General features: G+C 40.5%; 1 protein-coding gene across 2 annotated transcripts in view; it reads left to right on the top strand.

Annotated features, from left to right (window-relative positions):
• Positions 1-11,050, top strand: part of ogfod3 (2-oxoglutarate and iron dependent oxygenase domain containing 3) — a 112,633-nt gene extending 101,583 nt beyond the window's left edge. Inside the window, exon 10 of one of the 2 annotated variants that reach the window (XR_011883069.1) lies at positions 9,792-9,874. Coding sequence is in view for 1 of the 2 variants with exons in the window: in XM_072242521.1 (XP_072098622.1) it covers positions 9,792-9,928 (137 nt within the window). In the remaining variant the exon portion in view is untranslated. Of the gene's footprint in view, positions 1-9,791 lie in introns of both variants that reach the window. The other variant, XM_072242521.1, reaches the window with a different exon arrangement.
• Positions 11,051-17,793: the final 6,743 nt, after the last annotated feature.

The raw sequence follows: 17,793 nt of genomic DNA on the forward strand, positions 1-17,793 counted from the left end.
AATTATTCCAGAATTCTCACATGTGAGTGGTGCTCCTGTTGTGGTTTTGACCAGGGAACATGGAGACAGAATCTGTGCACAGTGCTCCCTTTGTGGTTCTGACCCAGGGATACAGAGGTGGGAACTGTACATGATGCTCCCATTGTGGGTGTGAATCTAGTTTATGGAGGTGGGAACTGTGCATGGCACTCCCAGTGTTAGTGTAACCGAAGGATACAAAGATGAGAGCAGTGTGTGGTGCTCCTGGTGTTGGTCTGATCGAACCCTTTCTGGTTATTATGCATTTAAGGTGAGAGGGGTGAGTTCACAGGAGATGTGTGGGGCAAGATTAATTTTCTGGTCCTGGTGGTGAGGACGACATTGGTGATGGTGCAGTCCCAGCCTCTGTACGCCATCACCTGCACCCTTACCCTCACAAACATCCCCACTATTCTACAGTATATGTACGATTCTGAATGTCTACTCATAACCTTGGAAATTTCTATTCAGTCTCCCCTCAGCCTTCACCTCTCCAGAGGAAACAACCCAAGTTGTACAACCTCTTGGGGTTAATACTCTCTTGTCCAGACAGCATCCTGGTGAACCTCTTCTGCACCCTGTCCAAAGCCTCCACGTTGTTACTGACAGTGGAGTGACCAGCACTGAATGCAATGCTCCAGAGTTCCCTAAGCAGAATTTTGTACAGCTAGACTGTAACTTCTTGACTCCTAGCTCAGCAACATGACTAATAAAGGGAAGCATGCCATCCTCCTTCAGCCTGTGCACCTATCTTCAGGGTGATATGCACTTGGTCCCCAAGATCCTTTTGGCTGCTCTATGAGAGCAGAACTCGGATAAGCCTGTAGCAAAGGCAGACTTGTTCAGAGCAAGTGCAAATCAGTCAAGATTTGTTGATGGTTGGTAGTTGCAGTAGTAGAAGGGGAGGGGTGGGGGGGAATTGACAATCGGATTCACAGAGAGTGCAGGGTGCGGTCAGGGGGATGAAATTCTTCCCACAGGGTTTAACCTTGGTAAAGAACTCGCCAACAAAAATCATGAACAGTAACAAAGAAGCTTCCTCAGTGCATCAAAGAACAGGTGAAGAGATCCATTGTCATGTCATGTTCTCTACAGTGAGACAAGAATAGAAGGAACGTCACTCTGTATCTGACCCTGGTAGTGTGTGATGGGTTGTTGTGGAGGGCGCTTCACTCTGTATCTGCCCGTGGAAGGGTGTGATGTGATGGTGTAGAGGAAGCTTCACTCTTTTCCTGACCCAGGGAGTGTGTATGACAGTTGAGATCACATCTACCCTCTGCACACACAAAGCAACACAATCTTCTGGGAGAGGACTGTTTCCCAGAGATGGGGGAGAGGACAGTCTGTCCAGTGCCTGTTCACAAAGGGGGAGATGGCAGTGTGTTTGATGCCTATTCCCAGAAGGGGAAAGGGTGGTGCACCTGACACCCAGTCAGTGGAGGGTGCATCTAAATGTGCATCTAGGGGCATTGTCATCTAAGTAAGAGCCTGAAACATAATCTTGACTAGTACAGATTTGTCCTTTGACCATTTACTTTGCGGAAGACCCTGTAAGGGACTCGTTTAATCTATTTGTGCAATCAGTTTAACTGGCCCCGTACTTGTGTAGCATGTGCTAAACAACTGTTGGGAAATGGAGTGAAAGGACATTGCTTAATAAGTACTTTTACCTGAACTTGAAGCGTCAAGGTATAAGTTGTATCTAAAGATCTTGGTTCCTTGGGAAAAGTAACAAATATATATAAAATTTATTTTTATCCCATGGAGCATGTGCAAACCTTCCAATATTCAGGCGGTTCTTTTTTTTCTTATTTTTCTTTCTCTTTAGGTAGGAGTATATATCGGGGGGGGGGGAGGGTTAAGGGAAGGGGGGGAGGGTAGATATTATTTTCTCATGTGTTTACTTTGAAAACTCAATAAAAATTATTAAAAAAAAGGTATAAGTAGTATCTCTTAATATGAAGAGACAAGATCTCTTATGCTTTAAGCATTACAGTGAATTTAACAGGCAATGGCATGCATTATATGTTAAAGAAGAGAATAATTGCTGCACATTGTAAGGAAGGTTTGTAATTTTTGAAATTGTACATCTTGTGAAAATTAATTTGCATAATCAATTAAGTTGTATGGTGCTTCCAGCTGCATATTTATGAATATCTTAGATGTGTTAATCAAATATTAATGAACAGTTGTATCAAACTGATGAAATAATGACTTATAGTATAAGTTAAGCAGCAGGTGTTTGAATAGTAAAGCATGAAGCAAAGTTTTGGGGTTCAGAGAACTCTACTTATCTTAGTAAGCTCCACATGTTTGAATTCCTCTCATCAAGTATCTGTCCTTACCCTTCTAATGAAAGATTGCTTATCAAAATTGACATGAAATTACACATAGCAGTTACAAAGGGAATTTATCCATCAACATTATTAGTTTGTTAAGAGCTTTCAATGTTGCTGACCACAACATCCTTTTCCTCCAAAACCTCCTTACTATTATAAAGCTGGGTTGGACTGCAGTTGTTTATTCGTATCTGTTGAAAGGTAAGAACAGGAGCAGGCGTAAGCCACTCCACCTTTTGAGCTTGCCTTGGCACTCAGTATGATTATAGCTGACCTGTACCCCTATCATTTTTTCTGTGCTAGTAGCCCTATTTTTAATATACAGTTGCATGTAGACCTTTTTTTTAATGCAGCTCTTAATTCCCTGATCTTTTGAAAATATGCCTCCTCTTTAAATATCCCTAATGGTCTAGCCTCAACATCACTGTGGTGTAAAGAATTCCGGGGTGTCACAATTTTCTGCAAGATGTTAGTCCTGTGCAGCTTGGTTTTAAATGGCTTCCCCCCTCGTCCTCATTATCCTTATAGAGGGATCAGAAGAGAAAAGAGTGAGCAATCTCAAGTGCTTGGGTGTAAATTTCTCTGAGGATCTAACCTGGTACCAGCATATCAATGCAGCTATAAAGAAGGCAAAACAGCAGCTATATTTCATTAGGAGTTTGAGGAGATTTGGAATGTCACTTAAAGCAATTGAAAATTTCTACAGGTGTACCATGGAGAGCATTCTAACTGACTGCATCACTGCCTGTGCTTCTGCACAGGATCGTAGTAAGCTGCAGAGAGTTGTAAAGTTGGTCAGCTCCATCATGGGCACCAGCCTCCAAATATCCAAGACATCTTCAAGGAGCAGTGCCTCAGAAGGGCCGCGTCCATCATTAAGGACACCCACTACCCAGGACATGCCTTCTTCTCATTGTTACCATCAGGAAGGAGGTACAGACGCTCGAAGGCACACACTCAATGATTCATGAACAGCTTCTTCCCCTGCACCATCTGATTTCTGACTGGACATTGAAACCATGAACACTACCTCACTACTTTTCTGTTTCTGCACTATTTATTTAATTTAACTATTTGAGATATATATATATACTGTAATTCACAGTTGTTTTTCTATGTTGTCATGTATTGCATTGTACTGCTGCTGCAAAGTTAATCCATTTCGCAACATATGCCAGTGATATTAAACCTGATTCTGATTCAAATTTCTCCCAATAGGGCAAAACATCTCAACATCTATGGTTCATGTCCAATCCAGATCTTAAGCAATTCAATAACATCAACTCTCATATCTTCCAATCTCCAGAGACTAATTTCCATTATTCAGATAACCATCTGTGCTACCTCTCGTATCCCCAAGGATCTGCGATTGTCTGCTCCCCCATCACCTCACATCTATCTCAGTTTTCGTTAGCAGCATTCAAATACAATTCTGGTGAGACCAATCTCTGCCACTGTTGCCCTTTTTGATCAGTCAACACACACAAAATGCTGGAAGAACTCAGTACATTAAGCTGCATCCACAGAGGGAAATAAACAGTCAATGGTTTGGGCCAAGATTCTTCATCAGGAAGGACCCTGCATCAGAATTCACCTATATTCTCAAACTGCAACGTCAGCAACATCTAGTACCCAAAGAGGGCAGCAAGAGAACAATCGATAGGCCAGGAGTGATTGGCAGATACAAGGAAATGGTAAACGCAGCAGGAAAAATTGGCAGGTGCATCAAGAAGGGATGCTGCTTGGATTATTGCCTTGGCAATAATCATGGAAACGTCTAAAGATTCAGAATGTGCCTGAGGGCTGGAAAGTTACAGATGTTATTCCTTGTTGAAAAAAGTCTGTTGAAATAAACCCACTAACTGCAGACCAGTTAGTTTGAACTCAGAGGGAAGGAATATTCTAGAAATAGAAATCATCGGCAGAAGTAACAGTCACTCAGACGAATTGACTAAAAAAAGCCAGCATTGATTGGTTAAAGGCTAATTATGTTTAATTAATCATAGACTTATGTTGCTGAACTAGCAGGGAGAAGAGGAAAATGGTTGATACATACAAAGACATAATGGTCATAGACTCAAACACGAGGAAGTCTGCAGATGCTGGAATTTCAAGCAACACACATAGAAGATGCTGGTGAACACAGCAGGCCAGGCAGCAAATATGGAGAATCTCTTACTAGTTGTTCATTCAGTTAGCCCTGAGGAAGGGTCTCGGCCTGAAACGTCGACTGTACCTCTTCCTAGAGATGCTGCCTGGCCTGCTGCGTTCACCAGCAACTTTTATGTGTGTTGCTTGAAGGTCATAGACTCTCAAAAACAGGCTCCTTGACTCACCTTTGACTTGAACCATCAAACTGTTGATCAGCTTTTATCCTACAGTTTTTTTTATATACTCATCAGCTGCTCCCCCCCCCGCCAGAATCTACCACTCACCCACACCCTAAGGACAATTTACAGAAGTGAACCAACCCTGCACATCATTGTGATGTAGGGGGAAACCTAGCAACTCTCCTAACTGCACTAATGTGCTGCCTGCACAGTGGCATTTGATAAGTTGCCACATAACACATTTGTCATCTTGGAATAAAAGGGACTGGTTAGAAAATTGGCTGAATAACAGGAAACGGAGTTGTGGTAAAAGGTAATTTTTTTTTGACTGGATTGAAATATAGAGTGAAGTTCCTGCATGGTTGATACAAGGGCCACTACTTAATGTATTGCATATCAATGTCTTGAATTTACAACACAGGCACCAGTTTTCAAACCTGCACATGTAGGTGTACTGCTCTGTAAGGAGCAGAGAAATAGACTTCAATGGATTATGGACAGATTTGGTGATGTGCACAAATGCACAACAGATGAATAATAACTTTGCATTTCTCAGCATTTACATTTTGATAAGAGGGAGATGTAAACTACACAGCACAATTCTAAAAAGGGGAGCTGAACAGAGAGATCTTGGAGTATATGCACATAGTTCATTAAAAATGGTGAGGCTCCTTGAAACACGCTTATGGGATTTTGTGACTTACAAAATTAAAGAATACAAAGGCAAGGGATTTACAATGAAGCTTTGTAATGCACTGGTACAATGAAATGTTTTGACTGCCATAGTTCAAGAAAAATGTAAAGGCACACTAGATGACATAAAAAAGATTTATCAATACAGGGACAATCTGCAGAAGCTGAAGTGGTTCTCGGGAAAAGTGGTTGCCAGGGGCTCTGCCAGATATTTATTATCTCAAAGACTAGATACAATGAAACTTCTCTGTTTCATGGTCAAGAGCTATAGTGTCATAGCATGTGAAAAAAACATTTGTTTTATGCAGCCAATGATTAAGTTCTGGGATGCACTGCCAGATGTAGTAGTCAGAATAAATCCTATTGTAACATTCAAAAGGGAGCTGGGAAGATATTGGAAAGGTAAGAATTCTCAGCTCTGAGGAAAAGATAATGGAGTGGAACTAGCTGACCGCATAGATCAGACTGCTAGGCTGCACAAAGTTGTTTGTGGCTGTAGGAACAGAGCAGGTGGTGAGTCACTTCAATCATCATTGCCAGTCAGTGTGTCTACAATTAACATTATTTTGCAAAGTTTATTGTAAAAATCATTCATACAAAATAAGAGAATAACAACTGATTTATTATTAATCTACAGCAATGCATGTTAATGCCAATTAAACAACTATCTACAATGCGTGAATTACAGCTGCAGTCTCTCTCTCTCCCTCCCTCTTCCTCTTTTTCTTCCCTCAACACCTCCACTTCAAGTAAATGTTCTTTCTAATCAATCTTGCATGCTTTTGATGACGTGATTACAATAATGTGGAGGTATGGTTAGCATATTGAGGTTTTGTGTGTATTTTCGGACTTGTGAACAAACTTGTGTTATGGACATCTGGTAAAAATGGAACTTGTTGGAACCTGGGACAACCTGTTTGCATCTGACAAGTAATTGTGCTTCTTATTTAAAGTATGTGCTTAATTGTTTGTTAAGAAAATGACTTGGATCTGTAAAATCAAGTGTGCAGTAAAACTCAGTGGCAAAGAATGTTTTCAAAGAACAAGCTGACAATAGATTGAAATTGATAAATACACTTGCAAGATTTTAATCTGTTGTGGTAAATTACGATGAAATATCATTAATGGGTATTATACTTTAATGAATGAAATCATTGAAGAAAATACTACGATTGATTCAATAGAATTTTTTACAGAATGCCTCATTGACCTAACTATTGAGTCCGCTTTTGGTGTCATCATTATTTTCTGAGGTCGCTTAATTCTTCATAAAATGTGCTATGACCTAGAAAGTGATTATATAGAATGTCTGTACTTAAAAGAAATATTTCTGTATATAGTCTATCCCTTTACCCATGGTTTCCCTCATTATTGGCATGAATTTTACTTCAATTTCTCCCACAACTGAGTTCAGCAATTTTTCTTTGGGACTACTACTACTACAGACTTGGGAATTGTTCATAGTTTGAGTTCTGGTGTGATGTGATGAAAGTTTAAAGTGTGCGTCAAATGAAGATGGCCGGACCCAAGTTGTAATTAATTAGTCTAATTCTTTTCAAATTGCTGACAAATGTTCCAGGCAGGTCATAAACAGAGAAGATAAACTAGACAGTGAACGAGTACTCTCTCGGCTATGGTTTGCATTGCATTCGAGCGCTGGGATACAGACATAGACTCGGTAAATCATCCAAAAAGTTCCTGCCCCATAGTCAGGAGAAGTTAGTGTTTCAGCTGGAGAGAAGAAAAATACAAGTGTGACATTGCTGTGAGCTAGGGACAATTTGCATACTCTGTTTCTTGAGCCTACCATGCCACACTGCCCAGCAAGTAACCGGAGCTTCTCCGGTTAGCAGACGATTTCCCTCTACGCCTCTCTGAGGTAGTGGGGAAGCATGTACGAGGCAAGTTACAGCAGTGGTTTGCCATTGCTTTCTGCTGGGTGATTTTCCAAAGAGATCACCAGCTCGTAACCCAGCACGGAAAGCGTGCAGGGGAGCTGGCTGGATTCGAACTTGAGACCTGTCGTCTCGAAGTCCGGCACTGATGCCACTATGCCACCAGCTGGGTCACCTATACTTACTCTACTTAGGGCCTTGATGGTTCAGGTGCTCATCTGGGTACTTTTTGAATGTTGTCAGGATCTCTGCCTCCAACACACCCTTAAACAATACATTCCATACTTTAACCACCCTCTGAGTGAAAAGCTCTTACTTGGATCCTCTATAAATCTTCTACTTATCTTAAACCCTTGCCCTCTGGTTTTATACACTGGTGCTATGAGATCATGAGATTGTGGTTGTGCTATGAGGAAAGAGTATACTTGCTTGGGTTTAGAGAAGTAAGAGGGACCTCATTGAAACATGTAGAATTCTTATGGACGTACAGGATAGATGAAGGAATATTATTTCCCTTGGTTGTGGTATTGAGGACCTGCGATCATAGACAACTTTTAAGGTAGCCTGTTTCATGCTAAGAATAAACTAATTCATTGAGTGGCACACAGAAAATGCTGGAAGAACAACGGCCAGGCAGCATCTATGGAAAAGAGCACAGTTGATGTTTTGGGCCGAGACCCTTCGCCAGGACTGGAGAAACAAAGTTGAGGAGTAGATTTAAAAGGTGGAGGGAGGGGAGAGAGAACCACAAGGACTTAGGTGAAACTTGAAGGGGGAGGGATGAAGTAAAGAGCTGGGAAGATGATTGGTGAAAGAAATACAAGGCTGGAGAAAGGGGAGTCTGATAAAAGGGAACAGAAGGCCATGGAAGAAAGAAAAGGGGAAGGAGCACTAGAGGGAGGCGAAGGATAGGCAAGGAGATAAGGTGAGAGAGGGAAAAGGGGATGGGGAATGGTGAAGGGGCGTTTGGCATTACCGGAAGCTTGAGAAATCGATATTCATGCCATCAGGTTGGAGGCTACCCAGACGAAGTATAAGGTGTTGTTCCTCCAACCTAATAATGGCCTAATCACGACAGTGGATGAGGCCATGGATAGACATTTTGGAAATGGGAATAGGAAGTGGAATTAAAATAGGTGGCACTGGGAGATCCCGCTTTTTCTGGCAGACAGAGCGAGCAGTGTGGGTGCATGGTCACAGAATAGATTCAAGACAGTAATCAGTAGATTATTGGACATTAAAGGAATTGCAGTCAATGTAGTCAGCATAGCAAAGTGTCTTTAAATATCCTGCACATAGTAAAAATGCAAGAAATTCAGAAATTTCTAACCTCAAATAAGGCTTTAGTTACATGATAGGAATGTGCATTGGAAAGGAAAGGACCTCTTACCATATTGAGCAAATGCAGCATGGGAAAATTCAGCTGTCAGTTTGTGCAGAGCTCGGGTCCGACATAGTCATAGTGCAGAAACAGCCACCTTGGCCCACTGAGCCTGCGCCAGCCATAAGCTCCTTTTTCCCCAAATTGTCCTTTTCTTTTCAAGATTCAATCTCTGTAGTTGGATACATGAATAGATTATCTGAATGGTTTTGGTGTTGTTTGCTGAGGGATAAATATTGACCAGGCTAACAATAGAATGTACATTTTTGCGATCTGGGATTATTTTCCTTCACTTGAGAGAGAGGCTTCAGTATCTTAGATAAAGTATGCCAGAAGTACCACCATTATTACAGCAATATACTGTTGTGTCAAATTAGATTATGGGCTCAGATTTGGAAGGTTATTTTGAACTCATGACTTCTGATTGAGAGGACAGTGCTACACTGAACCAAGAGCATTATTATTCACTGGGAACCAAACTATACTAATTTGAATATATCTGGTTGATTGTCTGTAAAAGGATCACTTTCAGTAGAAACAAATCTATTGCTGTATTTTTGTCTGTTTTCACATATTATAAGCAAATAATAACATCCTCTGTAGACATATTTCCCATAATCAAATCAAAGCAGATAACCGATAGGAAATGCATTTTTATTTCTTTGTGTGCACATGAAATAATCATATTGTGCTTTACAACTTGATGAAGGGGGACAGTAATTGTATTGTGCATTATCTTCTTGCTGCATAATGTATTTGGATCACTGCAAATGTAGCTTTTGAGTTGTGTCCAGTTACAGCTGTGAGAAACTTTCTGCATTGGTTAGGGTGTATGGCTGCTGTGCATCCGTATTTCTACATGATAATTACAGTCCAGTTAACATCAATTAATGACACACCACAAGACGACTTGCTTCATGATTTTAGCCTTTGTCTTTCTTTCCATGTATTTAATTACTTTAAGTAATATTATCCATTGTGCTTTGTAAAACTGACTTTTAAATACTCTCTTAATGATAGACAGATATATGTTATAGCAGCAGAAAAACCATCAGAATGGCTTAATTGTAAACACAAATCTTACAGAACTTGAGTCTATGTTAGAGTTCATTTTTGCTCATCTTTCACATCCCAGGTCGAGTTTCATTCTTCACATCTGGCTCGGAAAACCTCCATTATGTGGAAAAGATGGTGTGGGGCACACGTTATGCCATCACTGTGTCCTTCACATGTGATCCAGCCCATGCCATCAACGATCCTTCATTACCATGAACTGGTTGACAGACTGAAGAGCAGAGGACAAGCATCTTATCCCTGGAAAGTAGTTAATGAAAACACAGTAGTAAATCAGTTGTTCGTTTTAAATAAATTAGATTATATGATGATTGGTAGCTAAAAACCAAGGGGAAAATGAGGTATTGGTAATTGGGTTCTGTTGTCTCATCACTATCAGTTTTTCAAGAGTAGTTAATTTAATGGTCTATGATTACTAATGAAGTTCTGAATACATGTTAAAGTATGTTAACTGTTAATGTCCTATTTCAGTTAAGAACTCATTTGACATTGCATATGGACATTCAATTGATCAAATAATATCCTCACTTTACACTTTAATAATTTTGGGAACCTTACTGATTGGGTATTAAAATTATTAATAGGCTGGCCAAATATTGAAAGTATTAACTAGCTGATGAAATACTTATTAATTAGGTAATAAGATATTCTCAGTATTGAGGGACACAGAGGGAACTGGCTGATCAAGTACAAAACTTCCTTAAAAAAAAAGCAAAAAAGAAACCTGCAGATGCTGGAAATCTGAAATAAAAATAATGAATGATTATCTTGACATGGATCAAGTATTGATGGAGCTGTTGTTAGTGTTGCAATTTGGACTCCTTATCTAGTTTGTACATTTTACCTTTTATTGAAGCCTACATGTATTCGGTACAAATCTTGTGCTTTCACAAAATAAGAAATATTCATAATTTTTCATATTTGTTTACTAAAATTAAAATCAGGTCAGCATTGTTTTATTGAGGAGCTTTCAAGATGCTGTTTCTGGTGCAGAAACTTTCACAATAACCTCTGGCAGTGTCTGTACTTGAATAAATTTGATAAGAGAATCTATGTAAATAAATGATGTGAGCTTTGGGGTTTAAAACATGGTCTTGTATCTAGCTTATTCGAACCTTCATCTTTAAGCAATTCTCTCAATTACTTGCTTTCTCAGACACAGTAAAACAACTAGTAATATGGAGACATTTCATTCTATTTAGTTACTTAACTCTTACAATACTTCATGTTTGGAATGAATGCTTCAATGGCATTGACATAACACTGTATGTTGTACAATGGGATTTAGTGTACATATAGCTATAAATCAAATGACTTGCAGTCTATTCTGTTCGAACTGTTGTGTTTTCAAATATTTCTCCATTTTGTGCAATTTATTTTGCAGTTTTTTTTCCAGGAATGTAATCTTTGATCTCCAAGTGTTACAAATTCTGATAACATGAGCAGAACTTGAGTGCAATACAGCAGCTGTACAAGTGATTAACTTTCTTCAAACCCAAAACAGGTAATCCTCATAGACTGCTGCCATAAAGGGACAGTACACACCCACTCACAACTTAATTTTATTCAATCATTTGAGGGCACAAGCTTTCATCCAAAGCTGAACTACAGATCTTTTCTAAACTTGTTTGCTTGAACTCAAAATTCTGACAAATGAATAGACAGTTCTCTCAGATACAATTTAACTCCAACTCTAATACTGCATTTCTAAATCATTATGCAACATCCTCTCAATCCAGTTGCAACACTTTAACACTAACCTAATACAGCTGAATCACAATAATTTAATATCCAGCATTTTCAAATTTGGAATGGTCATGAAATATGTGTGAATGAACAACTGAATACTGATAAAATTGCACATTAGGTAATTGGTCATTGAAAATTTTAAAAAAAGCAGAGCAAATTTTGGCTCAGTCAACATGGTTTATAAAGGAGAAGCCAAGCTTGAAAATCCAGTAACATTTTTTGAAAATATAACCAGCAAGATAGGGAACAGGTGGATTTAATAGCTGCAATTTCAAAGGCAGTTGAAAAACCATCACACAGAGGTAATAACATAGAACGTGAGCCTGGGTTTGGGAAAATATTAACGTGGATTGATTAAAGAATGGTAGGTAACAGGAATCAATGGCTTATTACATATATTCCCGATATTTCTGCTTTATTGTCATTTATATTTCTGCTGTTATCTTATTTTTTCAACTTTTAAAGATGTGTATGGTACTGACACTTCATTCTGTCGCAAGAACTCCTCCCCTTGTGAAAACATCCAACAGGCTGGCATTTGTCCAGTGTTTTTTTTCCCGTAGTTTGGGCATGAACATCTTCCAAGGTAAAAATATCTGGACTTGGCCAATTAACAGTGTTTGGCACTAATGAAAATAAAAGGTGCTTTCAGAATTTAAGCACTTAGCTGACACTGAATCCTATCAAGCAACAGGCTCCATATAAAACGCGGCAAAATCAGTTCCACATACGACTCTGGCCAACAGGTTTTTCCACCAACAGTTATCCAGCTCTTCACTTCAAAGTAGCAGAAACAGTGCATTTTCAATAATGATCACCGAGTTTTCACCAGAAAACTCCCAGTATAGTCTCTTTAAAAATGATGGTGTGTAGGGACAGGCTCCCGAAAATGCTGCTAGCTTTAGATTCTTAGATAATATTTCAAAGCTTTTAGTGGGGGATTTCAGTGGCCTAAAGCTCTGTGAATACAGCGCCATTGAACCCTTAGACAAAATTGCCTTTAGTTAGTTGGCAGCAGAGTTAATGGCGATGCTCAAAGGAATAGGGATTCTATGGACACCAGACCTGGCAACAGTGACCTGGCTAACTGGCTCACCTTGGAGGGAGCAGCAGACGCAGACGGTGTGAGGGGAAGCAGAAACGTGGCAAGAGAGAAGGAGCACTAGCAAGGCTGAGATCTACCCCGACCAGACTGGCAGTACCATCAGTTTTCCAAGCCAGCCTCTGCACCCTAGATAATAAATGGACTCACTGAGACTGAAAATGAATGCACAGAGAGATGGGAAACTGCTGCAGTCTGGTTTTCACTGAAACGTGGTTAATCATGGCTGTCTCAGTGGTTCAACTTGATGTGATGACTCTGCTCTGTGCAGACAGGAACTCCCTTCAGGGAAATCCAGAGGAGATGAAATCTGTGTGTACATTAACAAAGGTTTGTCTGGGGAAATTGAGCATCTTACAATTATAAGCCTGCCACATTACCTGCTCAAGGAGTTTACTGCTGTGTTCATTACCGCTCTCCACAGTCCCTGTGCATCACTGGGAGATGCCCTACAAAACAAGCATCTGGATGGTCTCTTCATAATTGTAGGAGACTTCAATCATATTAATCTGCAAGACATCTTACTCCAATTCCACCAACATATCACCATGGCCACAAGGGAAACAAACAGACTGGACCATGTGGTTTTTTTTTTTAGCTTATTTATTGTTTTCTTCTTTCTATTTGCATGTTCAAAGCTGTGGGGATGCCAGCCAGGATAGTTGAATGTTCCTCATGGGGGATGTGGTAAGGCAGGGAGACCTCCAGTGTCTCTTTACGGCTACAACTGCAAGAAGTATATTCAGCTGCAGCTTCTAACGATCCGCATTAGGGAGTTGGAGCTGGAACTGGATGAACACCGGATCATTCAGGAGGCTGAGGGGGTGATAAACAGGACATATAGAGATGTAGTTACACCCAGTGTGCAGGGCACAAGAAACTGGGTGACAGTAAGGAGGGTGAAAGGAGTTAAACAGCCAGTGTAGCGAACCCCTGTGGCCATCCCCCTCAACACCAGGTATACTACTCTGGATTCTGTTGGGGGTGGGGCAGGGGGTATGATGGTATGTTGCCTCCCGGTTGCCAGGGTCTGGGACACCTCAGATTGAGTCCTCAGCATTCTTAGTTTGGAAGTCATGGTCCATGTAGGTACCAATGATATAGGTAGGAAGAGAGACGAGGTTTGGCAAGTGAGTTAGTGATTTAGGTGTTAAGTTAAAGGACAGGACCTCCAATGTTGTGATCTCAGGATTGCTACCTATGCCATGTGCTACTGAGGTCAGAATTAAGAAGATCATACAGTTTAACATATGGCTAAGGAGATGGTGTAGGAGGGAGGGCTTCAGATTTTTGAATTATTGGCCTCTCTTCCAGGGAAGGTGGGACTTGTGTAGAAGAGATGGTCTGCACCTAAACCGGAAGGGTACCAATATCATAATGGGAAGGTTTGCTAATACTGCCCAGGGGTGGGGGGGTAGGGGTGCTGGTTTAAACTAGAGCTGCAAGTGGATGGGAGCTAGAGTGTCAGAACAGATAGTGGAGTGAGTGGTTGTGGAGACATGTTGTTGAGACTTCAGACAAAGTCAGAAATCAAAAGGTTGAGCATAGTGGGACTAATGTTCTGAGTTACGTTTATTTCAATGCAAGAAGTATTGTAGGAAAGGCAGATGAGCTCAGGGTATGGATCAACTCTTGGAATTATGATATTGTATCCATTAGTGAGACTTGGTTGCGGGATGGACAGAACTAGAAGTTCAATATTTGGGGCTTACGTTGTTTTAGATGTGATAGATTGGAAGGGATTAAAGGAGGAGGGGTGGCATTACTAATCAGGAAAAATGTCACAGTGGTGCCCAGTTAGGACAGACTGGAGATCTTGTCCAGTGAGGCTTTATGGACGGAACTGAGAAATGGGTGGTCTGTAATATAATATAACAAGGTATGACCATGTTAATGGGGCTATATTACAGACCATCCATCGGTCCGTAGGATTTAAAGGAACAAATTTGTAAAGAGATCGTTGACTGTTGCAAGAAACATAAAGTTGTTATAGTAGGGGATTTTAACTTTCCATATATTGACTGAGACTCCCATACGGTAAAAGCACTAGATGGGATAAAGTTTGCCAAATATGTTCAGGAAAGTTTTCCTTCATCAGTATATGGAAGTCCAGGTAAGTTTCAGATTAGTTAAAACATTTAAGAAGATACTTGGTCATGTGCTTAGACAGGGAAGGCATGGGGATATGGGTCTGAAGGAGACAAGTGGAATTAAAGATACTGTAGATATTACAATTGGCTTCCGCCAATCGAGCCTATTTCTATGGTGTGCAATTCAGATGGAGTTAATCTCTTTCCCTTTCCTCCCCCGTTCAATCTATCTCACTTCCCATTTGGGTAATGGCATCTTCTTTGCAATTTGCTGATTGTTTTTAAAACTCAGCCTATAGGATAATGTAATTAGTGGAAACATACAGAATTCACAACCACCGACATTGGGTTGGGGTTCACTTTAAGAGGCGTGCCTGACATGATGAGGTGATTATGTAAAGGATCTCTAGCGCGCTTTGTGTTCAGTTTCTGGTGTTCAATGAATGAGTCGCTAAGGCTTTTCTGAAACATAAAACACCCACGTGTGTAGACTGGACCCAAAAAAGCTGAGTTTGCCAATATGGAAAGACCTGTACGCTGGTCGAAAAGCCCCTGGGTCGTCTGATGGTGGTTACTGCCCATGTGATGATTTCCGATGCCTTAATGAGGCCGTCATCACCAATTGTTACCTGGTCCCACCCATCCAGGACTTTTCAGCACATTTAGCTGGAAAGTTAATGTTTTCCAAAGTTGATCTCATTTGAGGCTACCGTCAGGTGCCGGTGTGCTCTGAGGACATTTCCAAAATGGCTGTGATAACCCCATGTCCATCTGCGCATGCTGTTTCAGTTGAAAAATGCAGTCAAGACTTTGCAATGGCTGATGGACTCTGTATTAAATGATATTTTCTTTGCTAACCTGGATGACATACTTGTTGCCAGTGCATCCAAATCTGAACACGTATCTTAATTTCTGCGCACTTTTTGAGTGCTTAAACCAACGTGGATTGATTATTAACCCTGCTAAGTTCCAGTTTTGGTTGTCAGTCATTGATTTTCTCACATCTCCACAGAAGGTGAGCAACCCCTCCCACCAAAAGTAGCCGGTATTATGGATTTCCCATTGTCCCGCACGACTAAAAAACTACAGGAGTTTTTAGGCATGGTGAATTTCTATCACCACTGCTGAACTAATGCTTCCCCTGAATAGTGCGCTTAAAGGCAATGCCCCTAAGCACCGGTTAGTGGACAAGACGAAGGCATTTGATGACGCCAAACAAGCTCTTTCCAATGCGACCCTACTGGTGCACCTGCTCTCCAAATCACCTATAGCCTTTACTACTGACGCTTCAGACTACGCTGTAGGTACAGTTGGTCTGAGGTGCGTGGCAGCTGCTTGCTCTCTTCAGCTGGGAACTCCATCCCCGCAAGTCACTTCTCCCTCTTCTAGACCCCAGGGGCTCCATGCCAAGCCTGTCCAAATCTTTATTAAGGCAATCTAGTGTTGTAAACTGCTAAGATGTTTCCAACAAATTTACACCTTCCTTTGGTTAAGGAGGCTGCTACTAGGAGTCCTGACGAAGGGCTTCGGCCTGAAACGTGGACTGTACCTCTTCCTAGAGATGCTGCCTGGCCTGCTGCGTTCACCAGCAACTTTGATGTGTGTTCCTTAACCAATACAACTCTATAGCCATTTTATGGCCTCTTCACAACTATTGTCCTTCATTAGCAGTGGCAGCTATATTTCCTTTTTTATAAATCATAAAATGTTGGGCCCAAAACAAATCCCTATGGTACTTTATCCCTTTGATCTCGCCAGAGAGAAAAAAAAGGTGTACATTGCATGCTACTTGAAAAGAAAATTCATCAAACCTAATTATTTTTCTGTAAATCAAACTGGCTTTACCTTAAACTCTTGATTTTATTCTGTACTTCTTTAACATCTCTAATTATAGCTACGACAGATGCAAAGCTAATGAACTGGTAATTTCGTTTTTTCATAAATGTAAGTTTTTTTAAAAAAACAACAGGGAGTTTTTAGTTTGAAAGTTCCAGATGTGAAAATGGAGTCATGCAGACCTAAACACCTGCCTTTGGTTAAAAATTATGCAGCGGACTGATCTTGTGTGATTATTATTGTTAAGCAAAGGACAAAGGAAGAGCAGCAGCAATCTTAATTACCCATAGATGAAAGATGATTGCACTTTAATCAATTCAAGATTATATTGCATGTGGTGACCTTTTAACAATCTGTAAAATGGCTCAAGTTATTAGTGTGTGGAATCAGTAAATCTCTATTTCAGAGTTTCCACACACTACTCATGATATGAGGCTGTTTCCTTTCTGCAAGGAGATAACACTGTCCATCTAAAACATGGGACTTACAGAAATCAAAATCCAAGAATTTTGGCTTGTTGCTAATCAATAAACCATGAAATTGAACAAAGCATGAGAAAAAATTGTGATTCAAAAAGATCATTTTATGATCTGTGTATAAACGTCCTGATTTTGAGACCAAACAGGTGCGATTCAAAGCGATGCCGTACTCCACAATTTTTCTTTGGTACACAGTATGCTTTATACAATTGTTAGTTTTTCACAAAAATCATCTGGATATAAAATGTACAGGTGGTATACATGAACTAAAACCCAAGAAAAATAAAGTGCCTTAATAATTAATAACCAGTGGCTTAGACATCGACCATTATGAAGTTTTGAGAGGTTGGTCACGTCACACGTCAGCTCGAGCCTCCCAGACAACCTCAATCCACTGCAATTGGCCCTCTGCTGAAAGACATCCACAATGGATATCATCTCATCTCTGTCTGGCCCTACATTCATCTCTGTAGCACCTGGACTGTGAAGATGCCTATGATTGTTGTTGTTTATTGACTACAGCTCTGCCTTCAAAATTATAATTTAAGCAAACTCATCTCCAAACTCCTAGACTTGGAGCTCAACACATCCTTTTGCAACAGGAACCATCGACTTCATGATCGACAGACCACTATCAGTAAGGGTAGGCAGCAACACTGAGCCACTCACTGTTGAGCCCTAAGATCCCTATCTCTACACACTACTGAATGCGATGCCAGAATCTGTTCTGACTCCATCTACAAATTTGCAAAGAATACCACCTTGGTGGGCCAATACATTAAAAAAAAGATGAATCAGAGTACAGGA

The sequence above is a fragment of the Mobula birostris genome, chromosome 24, assembly GCF_030028105.1.
Source record: "Mobula birostris isolate sMobBir1 chromosome 24, sMobBir1.hap1, whole genome shotgun sequence".
In the NCBI taxonomy this organism is placed as follows: Eukaryota; Metazoa; Chordata; class Chondrichthyes; order Myliobatiformes; family Myliobatidae; genus Mobula; species Mobula birostris.